The sequence below is a fragment of the Lathamus discolor genome, chromosome 6 (genome assembly GCF_037157495.1).
Source record: "Lathamus discolor isolate bLatDis1 chromosome 6, bLatDis1.hap1, whole genome shotgun sequence".
Lineage (NCBI taxonomy): Eukaryota > Metazoa > Chordata > Aves > Psittaciformes > Psittacidae > Lathamus > Lathamus discolor.
Window position 1 is genome coordinate 21281529 of NC_088889.1, and position 17611 is coordinate 21299139.

Below are 17611 nucleotides of genomic sequence, written 5' to 3' on the forward strand. Positions count from 1 at the left end.
CCATTCCAGCTTGAACTGTGCTACAGTTCTAGATAAAGGAAGAAACCACATAGGAAGAAAAAGTCAGTAACCAGTACTTGCTTGGTCTAGTCCTCTGTTGGTCTCTCTTCCACTTCAACACACAGTTCTTATTCCCTATTTCTTTACCTTCAATTTGTTTAGTCAAGTAACAGTAGTTTCTTGTCCAGAAGGATTTTTATTGTGAGATTTTGGACACTTTGTTTTTTCTGAAGGTAAGCATTGGCTTCCCTGATTTTTCTATGCTTGTTGCAAATTACTTTGACTTTCTTGCATATGTGTTATGATAATGCTCTATTGTACTGCTGTGGTGGTGGAGGAAGAATTCTAGGTCTACCCCGTATGTGATTAGCAAAAGTAGATTGTCCCTGCAGAGTCCTCAGGCTGAAGGCGACACTGTAAAGCATAGCATAAGAGGAAGCTGCTTAATTTTGATTTGTGTCTCTTTGAACTGCAGTCTGACAAGCTGAGTTTGGTATGTGTTTGTAGTCTTGTGTATTGTCTTTCGAGGTTAAATGTAACGTTCTGGTTGCAATATGGATTTAAAAAAAAAGTTTCAGTTTGTGTGCAGAAGGGTAAAATGGAGTATTTTTTTAAGACTACATTTATTTGCTTTAGTTTTTAATACCCTTTGTTAATTTAAAGTTATTAACATGTTGACTTCATTTGCCTTTATTGCCCCTATGCAAATTGCTATGTTGATTGAGTTAATTTAAACAACCTGGTTGGGACCTTCAGGCATTACTATACTAGAAATGTTAATAATGAATCAAATAACCACAGGTGCCTCTTTCCCCAGCAACAGACACTCTCCTTAAAAACTCATTTGCTTTTCATGCTTGCTTAATTATTTAGGCAAGCAGCCATGGATGTTTCACAGTGTGAATTCTCATCGTGTTCCAACTGCCCAGTCTTTGTCTTTCTAAAAGAAAGAATACCTTAACCATCATTACCGTTTGTAACATGCTCACAGAATGCCACACCATGGTCTTGAAAGGTCTTTTTGGAAGTCGGTCATAGTGAAAAGAGTCTTGATTTATACATTTATGGAACTTGTGGTGAAGCAAAAACTTTTGTTCAATGATGGCAGCTTTATTTTCTGCTACTGTCCACAAGATAAAGTGACCTAGTAACTGTATGAGTAGGAGATTCCCTGTTTCCCAAAGAGAGTTTAAAATTGTGGAAGGTAGTTAGCCTAATGAACATCTGAAATCCTGTGTTGGTGGAAACAAGGAAATTTGTTGTTGCTTCTTAAAGTGGAAGTATATTGGAATTTGTGAACACATCAGGCATGATGTGAAAGCAAGAAGGAATTACGGAAGGGTAAAAGTCCCTATGGAACTGTCCCTTTGAAATCAGCATCTGATGACTGACAGATGTGAAATGAAAAGACACTGTCTCCAAAAAATACTGTGAAGGGCAAAGGGTATACCAAGTAGAAGAATCTTTCTGTAAAGATGTAACTGAATAATTGGACGCCATTCCTTCTCCAAATGCATGTTTTTAACTAATATACAGTCTTCTATAATAAGAGCAGAAACTAACTATTGGTAAAGGATAGCATCTTTGAGAATCTTAAGTCCTCCTGTAAAAACTTCAGAGTGAAAACAGTTGGTTGTTTTCTTTTTGCAGTGCCTTGGTGAGCAAAGTTTTGTCAGAAAGATGTCTTCCTGCTGAAGCATTGCAGTTTTTGTTGGGTTGGGATTTTTCGTTTTGTTCTGGGTTTTGTTTTTCTTTGAAAAAAAAATCAACAATTCAGTGTCAGGTCCATATGTTTATAAACTTTGCTAAATGTGAATAGAATGTAAAATAATGCAGTAAAAACTGTCAGGGTATGCAGATACTTTAAAATATCCCCTCTGACAGAGGTCGCCGCCACTCTTGTATTAGGTGTTGATGCTTGAACCTAGTGATTGCATCAAGTTTAGGAAATTTTAATATCTGATGAAAATACTGCAGTCAAAAAGTGCATGTCTTATGAATGTCTATAAAAAGAATTGTAACACTTTGACAGTTTTGACTGGGCAGAGTTGGGAGATATACTGTTTTTCAGGATGATTCTTTTAAATTAAGAGGAGGGCAAACAGGCCGAAGTCAATGTGGTAAGCTTTAAAGTTGCACCAATTCAAGCCTAAGCCAGACACATCTTTTTAGAAGGGCGTTTTTGTTTATTCATCATTCTAAGGACTTATATAAAATCAAGGTTTATGAATGCAAAATGTCATATGGTTCTAAATTTGGAGTGTTAAGCTTTTGATGGATTGTAGTATATGAATTTTTATAAGAAGTTCTTAATGAAGAAAGAACTAGAAATTAAAGTAGGCCTCTAAATTAATTCTCTCAATTTTCTAAGCTTAATGAAGTGCAAAAAACCCATACAAATGATGAGAGTAAAGAAAGACTCTGTCTATGAGCCTATTATATATCGTATCTCATCTGTCACAGGATGTATGTGTGCATGAGTAATAGTTGAAATTAGTGACAGTAGCATAAAATTTTAGTGAAAGGGCCTTCTTCCACTAAACCGAGAAGATCTTAAACATCATGTTTCAGCAGTTCAGTGGCATTACAGATTTCTGGATGAGCTTTATGCCATCTTTAGTTTTCCATTTATGAGAAATGTCCCAGAACCTGTGACTGTCTGGTAATTTTTTAAGATGAGAAATGTATTGTTCAAGAGGGCCTTAAGTTTCTTTTCCTACTGATTTACCAGGAAAACTGGAAGCAATTAAATATTCGTGATTCTTTTTGTGACTTTATCTTGGCATCAAAAACATGTGTTTCACTAGGAAAACAATACAGAGCATGTAATCCACTGTATATTATGCTTGCTTTCTGGTAGTAACCAGAAACTGCAAAGAAATTCACTTATGATTAAAAGAAAGAAATTCCCTGATGTACCATTTCTATTTGAATTTATTACCTTGTGTAAATGTACTGCCTACACCTTGAAGTTGGTCATAAAACACTGATGATGTGGGTGAAGTGGAAAAGCAGGTTAGATTTAAGTATGTTACTTCCCAAATAGACCATGGATCCTTAGACTTTAGTTAGGCCAAGGAGAGGAAGATAAACTGTGATTGAGCAATTTTATTATGCATTTGTCTTTGCTTTACATTTAATTTGGCACCCACTTTGATTGTTAGAACTTAATTTTAAAGCCCTGCTACTTTATGCCTCTTCATATTTATTTGTTCTTTGATGATCGCGTTTATGGAAAGTTTGCTTGGAAGCAGTTTCTTAGAGAGTGGGATGGTTTGATGGGGACACACATCAAATATTTGGAAGTTGTGACAAAAAAGCCATAACAAGAAATACTTGTCTGAATTTCAGGGTGGTTTTTTTTTTCTAGACTAAAATGAAAGAACTAGATGAGTTTGAAGCCTCTGATGGAAACATCATACGTAGTTGTCTCCACTGAAGTAACTTTATTGATTTGTGCAGTGAAATCGTCCTTGCAGAACAAGATCTAAGTGATGAGGTTTAAGATTTACAGTAACTTGGTTGGCAAACTTAGAAGGCTGAAGCTACAGCCAAGCCCCCGCTCTTTGTTAATTTTTAGACAAAAGGTCAAAACAAGCCATTCCAAGCTTGCAATGAATCTAGAGCATCTACAGCCAACTGAAACACTGCGGATGCTTTCTTGTAGTAATGTCTGTTCTGTCTCTGTGGCTTATGGAAAGTCACATACTCTCAAACTCCTATATGAATTGCCAGATTCATTAAGTGCTTATTTTTCTGTATAAAAATTCAGTAACTTATTTCCAAAGAAATATTATTCTTATGCAAAGGGTATATTTTGTTCACTTCTTTCTCATAGAATAGTGTTTCTGTGTTGTCTGGTATTTCAGGAAAAAAGAGGACAGTAAAATTTGAGAATATACATTTGTATCTTCTGGGCCAGTCCAATCATTGGTCAGACACAGCATGACAGATAGATACCCAACACCTTCCACTAAATGTGAAATGAATTACCATTGCATGTACGCTTGAATGCACAGTCACTTTCAGGATACATGATTATTCTGAGGATTTCGTTGAAGTTCTTATTTTTAATTTTTTTTTTAAATTTGAGGAAAAATTGACATTAAGAACATTTCAGATTTTGATGTGCTAGGTGAAAATATGTCAGTCTTTTTTGTTTTGTTTATATATATATGCATTTTTGCTATCTATCTTTGTAGACGCATCTATAAACTTGGAAGGAAAGTTTGGTTTTAAACTGTTGTTGGTAAAGCTCTTGTGAAACTGAAAGAGAATATACACAGTAACAGGATATTTTTATTTACATAGGCTTCTGCCATAATCAGCAACTCAGCTATGTAACTGCTTAGTAAACACCTTCACTATCCTGGCATAGGAAAGAGAGGGACAGTTGTGTCACATAAAAGCAATAGAGTATATAGTAGCCTTAAAATACAAAAATATACACATTTGGAGTGTAGGAGAATGGCATGTTTTATGCTAACCTTGACCTTTACATACGCCTTGTGGGGAGCAAGGTGATCACGTTGCTTCGTGGGAACGTTTGGGGCTGATTAGAAACTACAGTATATCCTGCCTTTCCTGCTGACCACAAAACTAGTGAAAGAAAACTTCCTCAGACTTTTAAAATACAAATGTAGTTGCCTATGTTATTAATTGCACATCAGAGTATAAAGAGCAACTCCTCCCCTCTATTTATGTCCTCCTGAGTGCCACAGTGAAGGAGGGGTTCAGGACTCTGTCCCTGGCTCCCTGGCTGGAATGCTGTGGCTGAGGGTTTTTCTGAATTTATCTTTTTTTAATGTAGGGTAGTGTGGGGCAATGTCTGGAGAGTAAGAAATGACAAATAACCCCTGGGGCATCTAGCACCACTCCTTGCTTTGATGGAAAAGTTTGTGTGTGCTTGTGCAATACTTAATTATCCCATTTCACATGATCATGCAGAGCTGAAATTTGTACTAACTTGTGAGTATTTGCTCAGGTTTTGTTATGGTGTAAGACAAATGACACTTTATATATACTGATGTTATATTAAAGTCTGCTCAATATCACAATGTTAGGTAACAACTGAAAAATTGTCCAAGTACTACAGAGCAACAGAACTCACTGAAGAGCATGAAGAACAGCTTCTTTTCATTTTTTCAATATAAACTTCTGCTTTGATTTACAATGCTAATTTGTGCAGCTTTTGACAAGTACCAAGTGTTCATGAATATCGCTTGTATTACTTCAATTGAACTTCTTAAAAGCAGGTTGTTTAAGAATTCAAAAGTCAGGGTTTGTTTGGGGTTTGTTTTCTTCTTTTCCTTTCCATTTAAATGTTCTATTTAAAACATCTGTGGTTTAATATTTAAATAATGGGGTTTTTTTGTCTTTTAAATAGGTGAATGTCTATGTGCTGGGAAAAACTTTCCTTCTGTTGGCCAGAGAACTCTGCATAAACGCTCCAGCTATAGGTATTTTTTTGAGTTGACTTTTGAGTATTTGCGTGTGGGTTTTGCATGGTTACGTGACAAGAATGCGTATGTATGCGTATAGATAGACATAGTACTGTGTGCCAAATGCAAAAGTGGTACCTTTAAAAGTGAAGCTGGAATCAGTCAAGGCAGAAGAGCTTTGCTGACTATGGGAGTCTGTTCTCCTTTATGTAAGAGTTTTGGGAGCTAGATGCTGTTTTCTTTTAAAAATAATTTTGTTGCTTTTTCCAAGCTATGCTAAGACGGGGCTCACGTATAACAAACTTGTGTATATCTGCAAGCTCACACAGGCCTGTCACACTTTGGTTCTACAGAGATGCAGTGTTTGAATATTTGCCAAATTCACTATTTGTCCATCACCTGTAGCCGAGTTGTTCAGAGCTTGAAATACAGTTGGGTTGATGGAAAAGAAGCAACTTTTTTCAAGCATATGAATAACTTTAATTGGCAAGTCATCACTGAAATTGTAACAGTGATAAGGGTAAAAAAGGTATTGTCTAGGCTATAGCTTTTAAGCCAAGGGAGTTTATGCCAGTTCCAGTTAAAAGACTGTTTATAGAGAGGCTTTGTGACTGCTACCACCTCTGTGCAGGAATTTTATTTCTGTATCTTTACCCACTCTTACTCCCACACTCCTTAATCTATACTGAGAGCATCAGATGCCTTTGTATACAATACACATACTCCCCCCTTCAGATGTACTCAGCTAGGCACCTAACTACCTGCCTTTGCAGCAAGAGAACCCGCAGCTCACATATTGAGCACTGTCATAACAGCATCCAGATAGAATGTGGCAGTGCACAGCTATCAGCTGTAGTGGTGTGCTGACTTCATTAGCATAGCTTGATATTTGGCAAAAACTTATTTTCAATAATTCACTTGCCTTATTTTTTATTGCCTTTATTTTTTAAGACAGAATGGGCAGAATTTGTGTTGTGGCTTAGCTTCAAGGTCAAAATTAATGCAGCTTAGGAACAGGCAAACAGAAAACCCTTCTCAATTAAATGTATAGGTACTTGTTACACATGGAAAAATGCTGGTTTAGACTGCTGCTTTAATATTCTTTCCAAGGTCATGATGATGCAAGAAATTTGTAAAAAACCCTGTACTTCTAACTGGCTCATCAGTAATGACTGTCAGATACTTGAAAAAAAGACCTACTTTTATCACTGTTTAAGAAAAGTTAAGGGTATTAGCTATAAAATGACTAATAGCGGGTAAGACTGCTTTTAGAAAAAAAATAGGGGAGGGAGGCAAAGATCCAGCAGCTTTTGTTCTTATTAGTAATTTTGAGTGAACTGAAAGACTGTATTTCAGATGTTTCTCTAATACCTGCTTCTAAATGTGCAGATGGGATGTATATTTAGATAAGGACTACCATTGCAGGTTTGGGCTAAATCAGTGATGAATGGCCAGAGTCAAGACATACAGATGAAGCTTAACTCAGTTACAGGCATCAAGTGGGGTGCAGTTTGACAGGTGCAAGTATCATCGTTACTGTTTGCTGGACAGGATGGAGGTTAATGCAGATGGTGCATGTGAACGGGCATTAGGGCTCTTAAATATAATCACCGGATGATTCTGATAGACTTTGATTATATTGAGGGTTTGTCTAGCTTCAGCTTAAGCAACACGAAGGAACCCCTGAGCTTCCACAGATGTCAGCTCCCTTTTTCGTGAAGGAAATTAAAAGCTACTGATGGATGGATAGTCTCAGTTAATAGGCAAGGAAACCCTTGTATCTGCAGTGATAGCTAATGCCCGGTAGAGCTGCACAGAGGGGATACAGTACAGTATCATCACCCATTAGCTGTACTGTAGAGGAATTAACAGACACAAGCCATAAGATGAGCAGTGATCAAGTACACAGGATTTAGGGCAAGTAAAAATGTTTTATATTTCACAGATTCATAAACTGCTCTAGTTTAGAACATTCTGTTTAAGTCAGCTGCAGTCTGCACGTTAGTTATCTATATACAAAATAAATGCACAGTACGTGCAAAATTTAACATTTCTCTGCTTGTTGCAGTCTTAATAATTAAGTCAAATAGCTTATGAATAAATAAAATAAGATTAAATTCAAGAGCATTCCTTCACTTATTTGTATAGGCTGATGTAGCAGATAGGTAAGTAGCATAACATTCCATACTGCTGCAGAGTTTGTAGTAAAACAGAGAAATCCCTTAATGTGCATCATTGCAGTACTGGAATACAATCAAGGTGAAATGCATCATGCATAGAAAATGAGCTCAGGTATTTGTCCTCCTTGTACTCCGGTACCATTAGTACTGTCCGAGGAGCACTGGAACTGGAACGTCACTTTCCCGCACTGCACTTCAGTCATTCCCTCTTGCCCAAAGTAACTGAGTTCATTACCATCCAGAATAGCACTTACGTTGTAAAAGGTATCTTGCTCAACCTGCACAGGGTGTTCAAACCACACAGAGAAAGTGTTACTGGAGCCATCAGAGGTAAATTTTGTCAGATTTTGAGCAAGGACAACTCCTAAGCGCTTCAGTTCAATTTTGACACTGTATTCAGCTTTGCCACAGCTCGATCCATACAATCCCAGTCCTGCTATAAATATCCGTTTGTCTACGGCAAACTGAATACTGTCACATCGCCCTCGGTACCTCCACTGATTGCTGCGGTATGCAGAGGACTGAAACCGATGGCATCGCTGAGGTACAAGTCCTTTTCTTTTTGTCAGTGGAAACTCTAGTTTGGGTTTATTTGCAGCTGTGTACCACAGGAATATGTTGTGAGTTTCCTCAAGGGTGAGGATGTCAGACTGGGCAGCTCCATTAGCAAACTCTTCCAAAGTCATGGTCGGAATCCGCACCAGGTACAAAGCTTTTCCTAATACATTCCTCTTGTTGCGTGGTGTAACTGGCAGCCCTTGCCTTTTGCATTCAGCCTCTGCCCAGTTGAGAACAGCCTCGAAAACTACTACTTCCTTGGTGTTGAGTGCCTCCCGGGTTACAATGATCTCTAGTGTTTGTTGATCTATCTCACAGAAGCCCTCTGACTTCAGTGCCATTTCTGCTTGAGCATCAATCACTTCCCAGCAGCGCTGGGTCAGCTCTGGCTCCTCAAAGAGCCTGCTCTGAGACAGCAGGACACAAGCGTTCTTTGCTTCTAAACTGGTCTCCAGAAAATTGACGCAAGCCTTTGCTAGGGCCGGCACGATGTACTTCTTGGCAGCATACAACGTAGCCAGAACTGTGTCAGCTTCCAGGTCTATTTCATCACTATACATATATCTAGATGGGAGGAAAAAAAAATAAATAGTTTCTTAGGGAAAAAAGAAATATTTATATAGGCCATTAAAGACTGATCTCTTGTCATCTCTGCTGGCAGTGAATCTGATATACAGTATTTGTCAGCACATTAAGTAAACAGTAATAAGTGCATATTGCACAATGCCAATTAGGAGATGCATATTTTATAAGCTACTTTGATTCTGTCCATGTAATTAGTAGACTTGTAGTGGCCACTTACTTTAATAGGATTAGAAAGGCTGCAGGTTCCACATCTGGTATATGGATTTCGGATTTGACCTCTGCGAGATCACCATAAAACATAGCGTAGAAGACAGAGCTACCAACTGCCAAAACGTACTGGAAAAGAGAGAGAAGCCTCAGTAGTATGTATCGCCAATAGCTGAGCATGCTGGCTTGCGGTTAAGAGCTACACTGAGGGAAAGTTAAGCTACAGTGGAGGCAGAAGACTGCCTTAGACCGTGCCTTTTAATTGCAGTGAATTACTTCTGGTATTAGACAAGAACTGCAATTAGGACCAAAAAAACCAAAACAAACCTGGAACCTGGTTGTAAGGCGGGGGAGAAGGCGATATGCACAGCAGTATTAAACAGCCAAAAATTATCTGCACAAACCTTATGGGCAGGAACTTTCTTGGATGCCCCTGGCGGGCCCACGATGAAGTGAACGTCAGCCATGAGTTCGTTATTGAACATAAGCGCGTTCCTGCAAGCGAGGGGAGGGGGAGAAGCCCCGTTAGAGGCGGGCGGCCCCTCACCTGGTTGCCCCAGCCCCGCTGGCACGCAGCCGCCCAGCCTCCCGCGGGCCCATCCCAGCCCTCGCTCCTGGCCTCGGCGCAGGTGCACGGGGCGAGATGCGGCGGGCCCGGCCCTTACCTCTCCCGCAGCGTGGGGTGGAAGGACTGCCAGTTGGCGCTCTCCAAGTTGTTGTTGTTGAGGTTTTGGAGCTGGGGCGGCGGGGGCGGCTGGGCGCTCTGCTGAAGCTGCAGGGCGTTCTTCTTGCTGTTGGCAGCGGTGGCGGCGGCGTTACTGTTTGCGATATTGGTGTTGGTGCTGGCAGGGTAAAGTTCTGCAGCCATCTTCTTCTTCAGGGACAGGGGCACTATCTCATAGCATCCTGGCACCTTGCCGTTTGACCTCACACTCTTTTTGGACTTCTTTAAGGTCTCTGGAAGCAGAAGAAAAAAAGTCAAACACTTCATGATCCTGCCATTGAGGCAACCATGGGGCAGTGGCATGAGCAAGCGAACTAACAAATCCCAAATGCGAGTCCCACTATCTGGATATTTTGTATGCTTCTAGATGCGCGGTGGCTTTTGGTGGTTTTGGTGTTTTGTATGCGCGCTCTGCGGTTACAAGCCCGACGCGCTTTTCCGGGGGGAAAGGGATGCCGCTGTGTCGGATCGGTGCCAGCGCTCACCTTGGCTTCCAGAGGAGTCCCAACCTCCGCGGCTCCGCTGCGCTGGCAGTGGGGGGGCTGGCAGGCACTTCCTTCCACCGAGGAGAGCGGAGAGAAAAAACAACAACAGAAAATCCCAAATCCAGCAGCAGCCCAGCCCCACAGATCCAGCCGAGAGAGCGGAGGAGTGGAGGGTCAGCAGCGAGAGTCAATCCGCAAATCCTCCGAGTGCAGCAGCCCGGCGAGGGTGAAGCGCAGCCAGCCGCCAGATCCCCGCTGCCAGCGACCGCGCTCCGCTCCGTCCTTCCCCGCCCGGCGGGGGCACATCCGCGGCGGCCGGGCCGGGCCGAGCCGAGCCGAGGCGGCGGCTCTCTGCAGTCCCGCTGCCGGGCGGCCCCAGCGCCGCTCGCACCAACTTTGCTTCTGCTCTGCAGGCGGCAGCCGCCGCCGCACGGCGCTGCTCCTCCGCGCTCCTCCCGCCCGCGTCGGGGGCGCTGCTGCCCGCGGGCCGCCCCGGCTGCTCCGCGGCGGGAGGGCGGCGCTGCGCTCGGCGCTCCCCTCACGGCGGCAGCGGCGGGGCTCGGCTGGGCTCTGCCGGGCCCTGCCTCCGCCTCCCGCCCTAATAGCCAGCCGCCGCCGTGCGCGTCACCGCGGCCGGGGCCAATGGGGAGCGCAGGGGCGCGGCGGGGGATCCGCCCCCCGCCCGGTCGTGTGTCAGTCTGCTGCGCTCTTCTCCGCCCCCGCCGCTGTACGTGCGACGCGCCGAGCAGCGGCTGGCCTTCACCCCCCTTACCCGCTCCGCCGCCGGGTGCCCCCGATCCCGGCCCCGGTACCGCAGCGGGAGCGAGCACTGCGCAGGGGCACCGGGGACCGGCCCAGGGGCTCCCGGAGCGGAGCGGAGCGGGGCTGGCGGACCCGGGCGCGCACAGCCCTTCCTGGCCGGCCCGGGCGGGGGCGCCGCCGCGCTGCTCACTGCGCCGCTCCGCTCCGCTCGGCCGTGCGGCCTCGCCGGTGCCGGCGGGTGCGGGCTCAGGGGGCACGGCCGAGGCGGACGGCTGGAGTCGGGGAAGTTGCAGTGGGTTTTTCCTCCCCTCCCCTCGTAGCCCAGGAGCCGCCGTGACCCGGTTGCGCGGGGCCTCCCGAGCTGCGTTATCGCTCGCCTTCCTGAGGTCTTCAGTGGGGACCGGCCATCTCCGTGGCCGGTACCGTGGGTTGACCTGCGCCCGGGCACGGCTCCGGCTCCTGTCCCCGGCCGTGCTGTCCCGGCTACCTGTCTGGGGGAGGAAGTAATTCTTTTAAATAGTTTCAGTGGGTTTTCTCTATGTTCTTTTTAACGACTGTGTTGTGTCTAGGTTCTTCCAAAGCCCTGTGCCTAGTCATGAGTGGGATAGGGAGAGATGGAAAAGTCTTCAGACAAATAGGTGCTTCTGTCTTAATAAAGTCCTGTTTTTCTTGCTGTCTGCTTCATGGCCCCCACAGCCCCCGTTCAGGAAAGCCAGACGTTTCTGCCCCATTTGGAACTTGCTGGCTCCTGCACAAGGGTTTCAGTCCCAGGGGTCTCCTGGGGGCATTCCCACTGGACATGGGGAACGTTTTTCACAGTGAGAATGATCAGCCGTTGGAATAATCTCCCCAGGGAAGTGGTGGATTCCCCAGTGTTGGACACTTTAAAGATTCAGCTGGGCAGGGTGCTGGGACGTGTTTTGCCTGGAAAGGTTGATCCTTGAAGTTCCTTCCAACCTGGTATTCTATGATTCCGTGATTCAAAGGAGACTCCCCTGCCCCCGGGAGCATTGTGCTCCCTTAGTACCTGTGGGAGGAATCAAACTTCTAAATAATTGGGGTTTTTTAATGTTTGCGTCCGTATGGGACATGTTTATGTTAACCTTGGCCCTGAATTTAGTATATGTATTGGTAATACTACTTTTTAGTTATCTGTGGCCTCTTTAAGGCTTTTCACTTAAAACCCACCCACATATTCATTTTCTGACTTTGGTAACTTCAGAATTTAAATTAACGATGTGCAGTGTTTTGTCAGATGACCTGTGGGCATGAATGCCAGTAGAAACATCTGCGCAGCTACAAAGCGAATGTGTAAATGCTCCCGAAACTCAGCTCAGAAGAGAAAGCTGTGAATTGCCTTGCACTGGATGAGCTGAAGTTGGGTCTCTCGGGATAAAAGGAAATGGAAAAGCAAAGTAAGCACCACTTTGTAGCATCGCATGTGTTTCTGTGGTGCGAAGAGCAAAGTTTAAACGTTTGTTGAATCCCAGGCTATAATTTCTGAAGTGTTTTTTGTTGTTGTATTTTGAAATTGGTCATTTCTGTTGAGTACAGTTTTATGAAATCATTCTTGGAAATCCAGAGCAACTGCCCTTAATGTCACGGGGATCAGTTAATCTTGCCTAAACCTCTGATTTTAGGGTCACGTTTAGGAGCTGACTGCACTCTGTCATTTCTTCAGTTTTGAAGGAGATGTGTTTGGAAGTTCTTGCGTGATAAGTGCTTTCATTTAAATGTTTCTGTGGGAATGACAGGCATAATCACCTACTGTGTGATCGTGGTAATTATGGATAGCAACAGGGCATCATTGTTATAACTTGGTGCTAAATCAAACTGCTTTGATTAATTGTAAATTGAAGATTGTTCCAGTGTTTTGAGCTGAATTTTTATCTTTATCAGTTTAAGTGCCCACATTGGGAATCAGCAAAGGAAATTGAGTTGAGACTAATAGTTAACAATTTACCGTACATCATGGATTCTTGGTCAAGTGATAAAAGGCTGTCAGGAAATGAGAAATTGATACCTTAAATAAGAGTAAACCTGTTAAGTGTAGCTTTTACAAGATTGTTTGATAAATTCTAAATTGGTTTAGGCAAAGCACAGTCACTACTGACGTATTTCAGTTAGTCTGAAGCTGATAACACCAACACTTGAAATAAGTTTGTACATCTAGAGGCAGATCCATGACCTGTGTAAATTGTTATAGCGCTGTTGATGTTAATTGGGTTCCAGCAATTTATGCTGGTGGAGAGTATGCCTTAGTATCTGTAATAAACAGTGTTTTGTGTTGTTGGAATATGAATCTTGAGAAGGAGTTGGAATTAACTTTGAAGACGTAAGCAGACTTTTGTTAGGGGTGTGGGATTTTAAGCAAACATTTTTTTCAAAGCTTAGTTTATAGTTAGGCATAAGATGGGATGTGCAAGTTACCTGATGTGTTACTTTGCAGGAGATGTTAAAAGTCTGGGGTCTAAGTCATGCCCTTATTGTGCAAAGCTTTTGTAAATGCTTATCTCTGTGCGTAATTTCACTGACACCGGTAACACTGGTCATGTGTTAGAGTTAGCATGTGTAGCCTTGAACTCTGAAAAGGGTGTAAGAAAATTCTTATGCAGTGCTTTAAAGGTGTCTTGTCTATAAAGCAAGAAAGGATTTTGGTTTAGCTTAACTATAAAGGTGCTTCTAAAGCTTAGTGATTGGAGGATCTAGCCCAGCAGCACAGTCTGTGTTGTTGCTGAGATGTGAAGCAAGACAACCACAGCAGCCTCGCTTGAATACTGTGTTTCCTAAAGCAAAGGTTAGGATGAGAAATAGAATCATAGAATGGTTTGGGTTGGAAGCAATCTTGAAGATCATCCAGTTCCAATCCTCCTGCCATAGGCAGGGACACCTTCCACTAGACCGGGTTTCTCCAAGCCCCATCCAACCTGGCCTTGAACACTGCCAGGGATGGGGCAGCCACAGCTTCTCTGGGCAGCCTGTACCTGTGCCCCGTCACCTTCACAGTGAAAAATTATATTACTTTCTGTTGCAGATCCATGTTTATATATTCCTCGGTTTGCACACATGCTTGAGTTTGGGGATAAGAACCATGAGGTGTCCATGACGGCTCTCAGGCTGTTGCAGAGAATGAAGCGGGACTGGATGCACACCGGCCGCCGGCCCTCCGGGCTCTGCGGGGCAGGTACGTCAGACACAGAGTGTATTGCTTCCCTGTCACAGATTGAATGGGAGAGCCTGGGGGTTGGAATCGGATGAGAACTTTCTCACTTCCTTGGTGATGCTGTGTTCTCTGGGGTTTGTGCTGTCAGGCACCTACAGATTATATATGTCTTCAGTGAAATAGTTTCTGAAACTCAAACTTTATTTTTGCCCTTGCTCCTACATTACTTGCTCAGCTCCTTTGTATCTTACATTTTGGATTTTTAGCCTTTTTTCTGGTGCTCTTCTCACCCCTACTCTCTAGAAGCTGTAGCTGCTAGAAGTGGGTGGTTTTTGTCAGCTAAAATGACACCTTTAGTGCAAGCCCTTTGATTTGTGTCTTTACACAGAGTCTTATGCAAGAAACACCCTCTTTGACCTGTTCTGTGAAATTATTTTCCTCTCCATTTTTTTCCAGGATCCATTGCTGTCATGATGCTTACTTAAAATCTACCAGTTTGGGAGGGCTAGGTTAAAAGGTAGTCAGTACCAGCCAGCAAGGCCAGAATAATGAAGAGTGTAGACAGTCACAGAGTTCACATAAGGGCTTTATTTTGTTTGAAAGACCTTACGTGTGCATGCTAGAATGAGAAATAGCACTCAAACCTTAGGGAGCCCAGGACAATGGCAATCTTCTTGATTTCTAGCCTCTTTTTGTTAACAGCATTTGCTTATTGCACATTGCTAAAAATTTTAATATAGACCATGGGAGACAGGCCTGGTCTTTGATTCACTGCAGAGACTGTATCTACACAAGCAAGTAATTTGATTCAATAGATAGAGATCAGTAGATTGAAGCTGGTGGTGCCAAGTCTCCTACCGCATATATGTAGTTCACATGGTGTACTGTGGACTGGATGACTGGGTTTAGTTTCATTCCCTGGCCTAAATGTCTGTGCTACATTTTGTTTGAAGGGCCAGTCCTTACTTCAGCCCTTGATGTTCCCATTAGGAACTGTAGCACTTGAAACATCTACCTGCTATGGAGCTCCAGTTTAGTTTCTTCTGGAAGGAAGCACTTTTGCATGCTTGAAAGTGTTCTGCCCACTGAGCCACTGCATATGAAGAGTGAGGGTGGTGATTCAAAGCAGAACTAGTGCTCTAAATCAACACAGTAATGTCAGCGCAGCCAGCGCTAGTTACCTAGGTGTATGGAGGGTCTTGCAGGAGGGCACTTGGGCACTAGCAAGGTAGTGGCAGTGGTGACAGCAGTGAGGATAACAGCTTTAGCAGACTCAGTGTTTTGCTGGAGATCTTTCTATTCAGGAATAGTAAATTCTTCTAAAAAGATGGGAACTTTCAAAATACGGGATCAATGAAATTTTCTTGTGCTGTAATTTAAGTAGGTGACTATCGTTTCCCAAATGTTAAAGCACAGAATTTTTCAGGGAGCAATTTGCAATCAGCTTAATATTACTGAGTAGAAAGCAAAAGTTTGTAAAGTCAAGTCAATCACCTGTATTCAGGGACACAGCTGAGCATAAGCGTTTACAGCTTTTTTAGCTGAAGGCAGGGACAAGGAGAAGTTATAGTTGCCTGCCTGTTTTCTGCTTTTCCTCAGGAATTTTTCTGCTTTATGATACTGACTTTCCCTGCTTATTCTCTAGCTCTGCTAGTGGCAGCAAGGATGCATGATTTCCGACGTACTGTTAAAGAGGTCATCAGGGTGGTCAAAGTTTGTGAGTCTACATTAAGAAAAAGGTCAGTGCAGTTTTATCGCTTTTATCTTTCATTTATAGTACCTAAAAGTGTGTAGTCTAAAATGAACGTATATCAGAGAAAACCAGGTTCTTTACCTTTTCAGGAGCGCCAAGAATATAATAAGTACAACATGTTTTTGCTGGTCATTTTTGAGTACTTATATCTGTCTCTTATGTAGGGCCTCAGATACTTAGCAGAGACGGTGAGGAGCACTGTGTCCATTTAACAGGTGAAGAGTTGAAAGCAAAAAGAGTTGGGTGAGAAGCGTTAACAGCATTTTCATGTCCTTGGAAGAAGTAATTGATTGATTCTCAAAGCTGAGGGAGTACTGTGAGAATTTTTTCTCTTTTTTACTTCATAAAGAAGATTTTATTTCATAAATCCAGAGTCCAGTGCTGGGAAGTCTTGTCCTTTAGCTGTTACTGAACAGGGCTTTTCAAAGTATTTTGCCGAAGTATTAATTTTTGATAGTTTTGCACTGCTAATTAATAGAAGACATTGCAGTGAGTTTAAGGGTAAGTTCACTGAAGGAGTCTGAAATGGAATTATCAGCAAGATGTGAGCCTGAAAATGGGAATTTCCCAGGTATCTTTGGCTGGGTTGGTTGGGTGTTTTCAGAGATCTAGTAGTATTTTCTGTATTCTGATGAAGTAAGTGGTCACCCAGGTTCCCTCATTTTAGCTTTGAAAAGTTGCAACATAAGGATGGAGCAGTACAAATGCCACTTTTTTTCTCTGCCTACAGGTCATGTGTTTCAGTGTGCAATTTGTATGATTAATGATTTATGCACCCACAATCTACTTCAGGATCCTTTGGTTAAATAGCTGGAGTTTGTTCTTACTAAAAAAAATAAGCATAATAAATTAGAGTTGGAAGGAAAATTAATTTGAGCGATTGTTTCAAGCAAAGACATCTTACTTCAAAATTCATGCTTTGAAATGTTTACTCAAGTCACACATGTCAACCAAAATGACAGTGTTATTTACTTTGACAGGGTAAACGTGACAGCTGAATTATTTTCAGGCAGCTATAATTACAACTATTTATCACGAATCTATAAATTTGATTGATGTTTTTCAAATAAGAGCACGTTATATAGTATTTAACGAAGGCAAATAAAAAAAATACCTTTGAATAGCTCTTCCTGCACTCCAGGTTTTTTCCTCTTCTTTCAAGAATTCTTCTCAAAATGCCATTGAGTAGAAGTGGTTTAAATTAATAAGAGCTTTTTTCACATTCTTCAAGATTTATTTGCCTCTCACTTTGATGTACAGTTTTATTTCCTTTTAATTATTACTAGTTACTCCTGTTTGGAAAGAGCTACTTGTGCTTTGTGTGTTGTGAAGGTGTTGAGTGTAGTTGGGTGAATGCTTATTAATGGCTGACATTGGATGCTGAGTTCACTGCTGATGGCTTTGTCCTGACAGCTCTTGAAGTGAAACCAAATCGGAGTCCAGATAATGCTGAAACTTCAGCCCACAGGTTCTGCAGTATGGTTTGATTTAGCTCCCAGCTGGCTACATGGCTCCTGGGGAAGCACAGACCTTTGGAAGCTGGATTTGGTTCTGGTGCTAATGGACTTCCATAGAAGGAATCTGCAAGGCAAGGGGCAGCACTGACATGATATGCTCCTTCTGCCCTTTAGAGGCAGCCCAGCAGACTGGGGGACAGGGCTGTGTTTATCTGTGGCTTGCCTGAGGATGCAGGAGCGATGCTTTTTATGAAAGCTCTGGTTGGCTTCCCATTTTGGGAAGATCCTCATCAAGG

The 17611-nt window shown here is 42.7% G+C and overlaps 2 protein-coding genes across 7 annotated transcripts in view; one reads left to right on the forward strand and one right to left on the reverse strand.

Moving 5' to 3' along the window:
• BRF1 (BRF1 RNA polymerase III transcription initiation factor subunit) overlaps positions 1-17611 on the forward strand; it is a 221134-nt gene that overhangs the window by 74332 nt on the left and 129191 nt on the right. For 3 of the 4 annotated variants that reach the window (XR_010613570.1, XM_065683412.1, XM_065683414.1), the window contains 3 exons: positions 5387-5459; positions 13977-14126; positions 15751-15844. Coding sequence is in view for 3 of the 4 variants with exons in the window: in XM_065683412.1 (XP_065539484.1) it covers positions 5387-5459; positions 13977-14126; positions 15751-15844 (317 nt within the window). In the remaining variant the exon portion in view is untranslated. Of the gene's footprint in view, positions 1-5386; positions 5460-11164; positions 12358-13976; positions 14127-15750; positions 15845-17611 lie in introns of those variants that run through there. The other variant, XM_065683413.1, reaches the window with a different exon arrangement.
• BTBD6 (BTB domain containing 6) lies at positions 7353-10700 on the reverse strand. 3 transcript variants are annotated; one of them, XM_065683416.1, is made up of 5 exons: positions 10181-10698; positions 9637-9928; positions 9376-9466; positions 8982-9100; positions 7353-8743 (listed from the first exon to the last, which is right to left on the reverse strand). In XM_065683416.1, exons 2-5 carry the CDS (start codon positions 9837-9839, stop codon positions 7711-7713), a joined length of 1446 nt encoding a protein of 481 aa, XP_065539488.1. In that variant the 5' UTR covers positions 9840-9928; positions 10181-10698; the 3' UTR covers positions 7353-7710. The 3 variants fall into 3 exon arrangements, with proteins under 3 accessions (XP_065539488.1, XP_065539487.1, XP_065539489.1); XM_065683415.1 differs by having other exon boundaries at positions 9637-10700; XM_065683417.1 differs by lacking the exons at positions 9376-9466; positions 10181-10698 and having other exon boundaries at positions 9637-9772.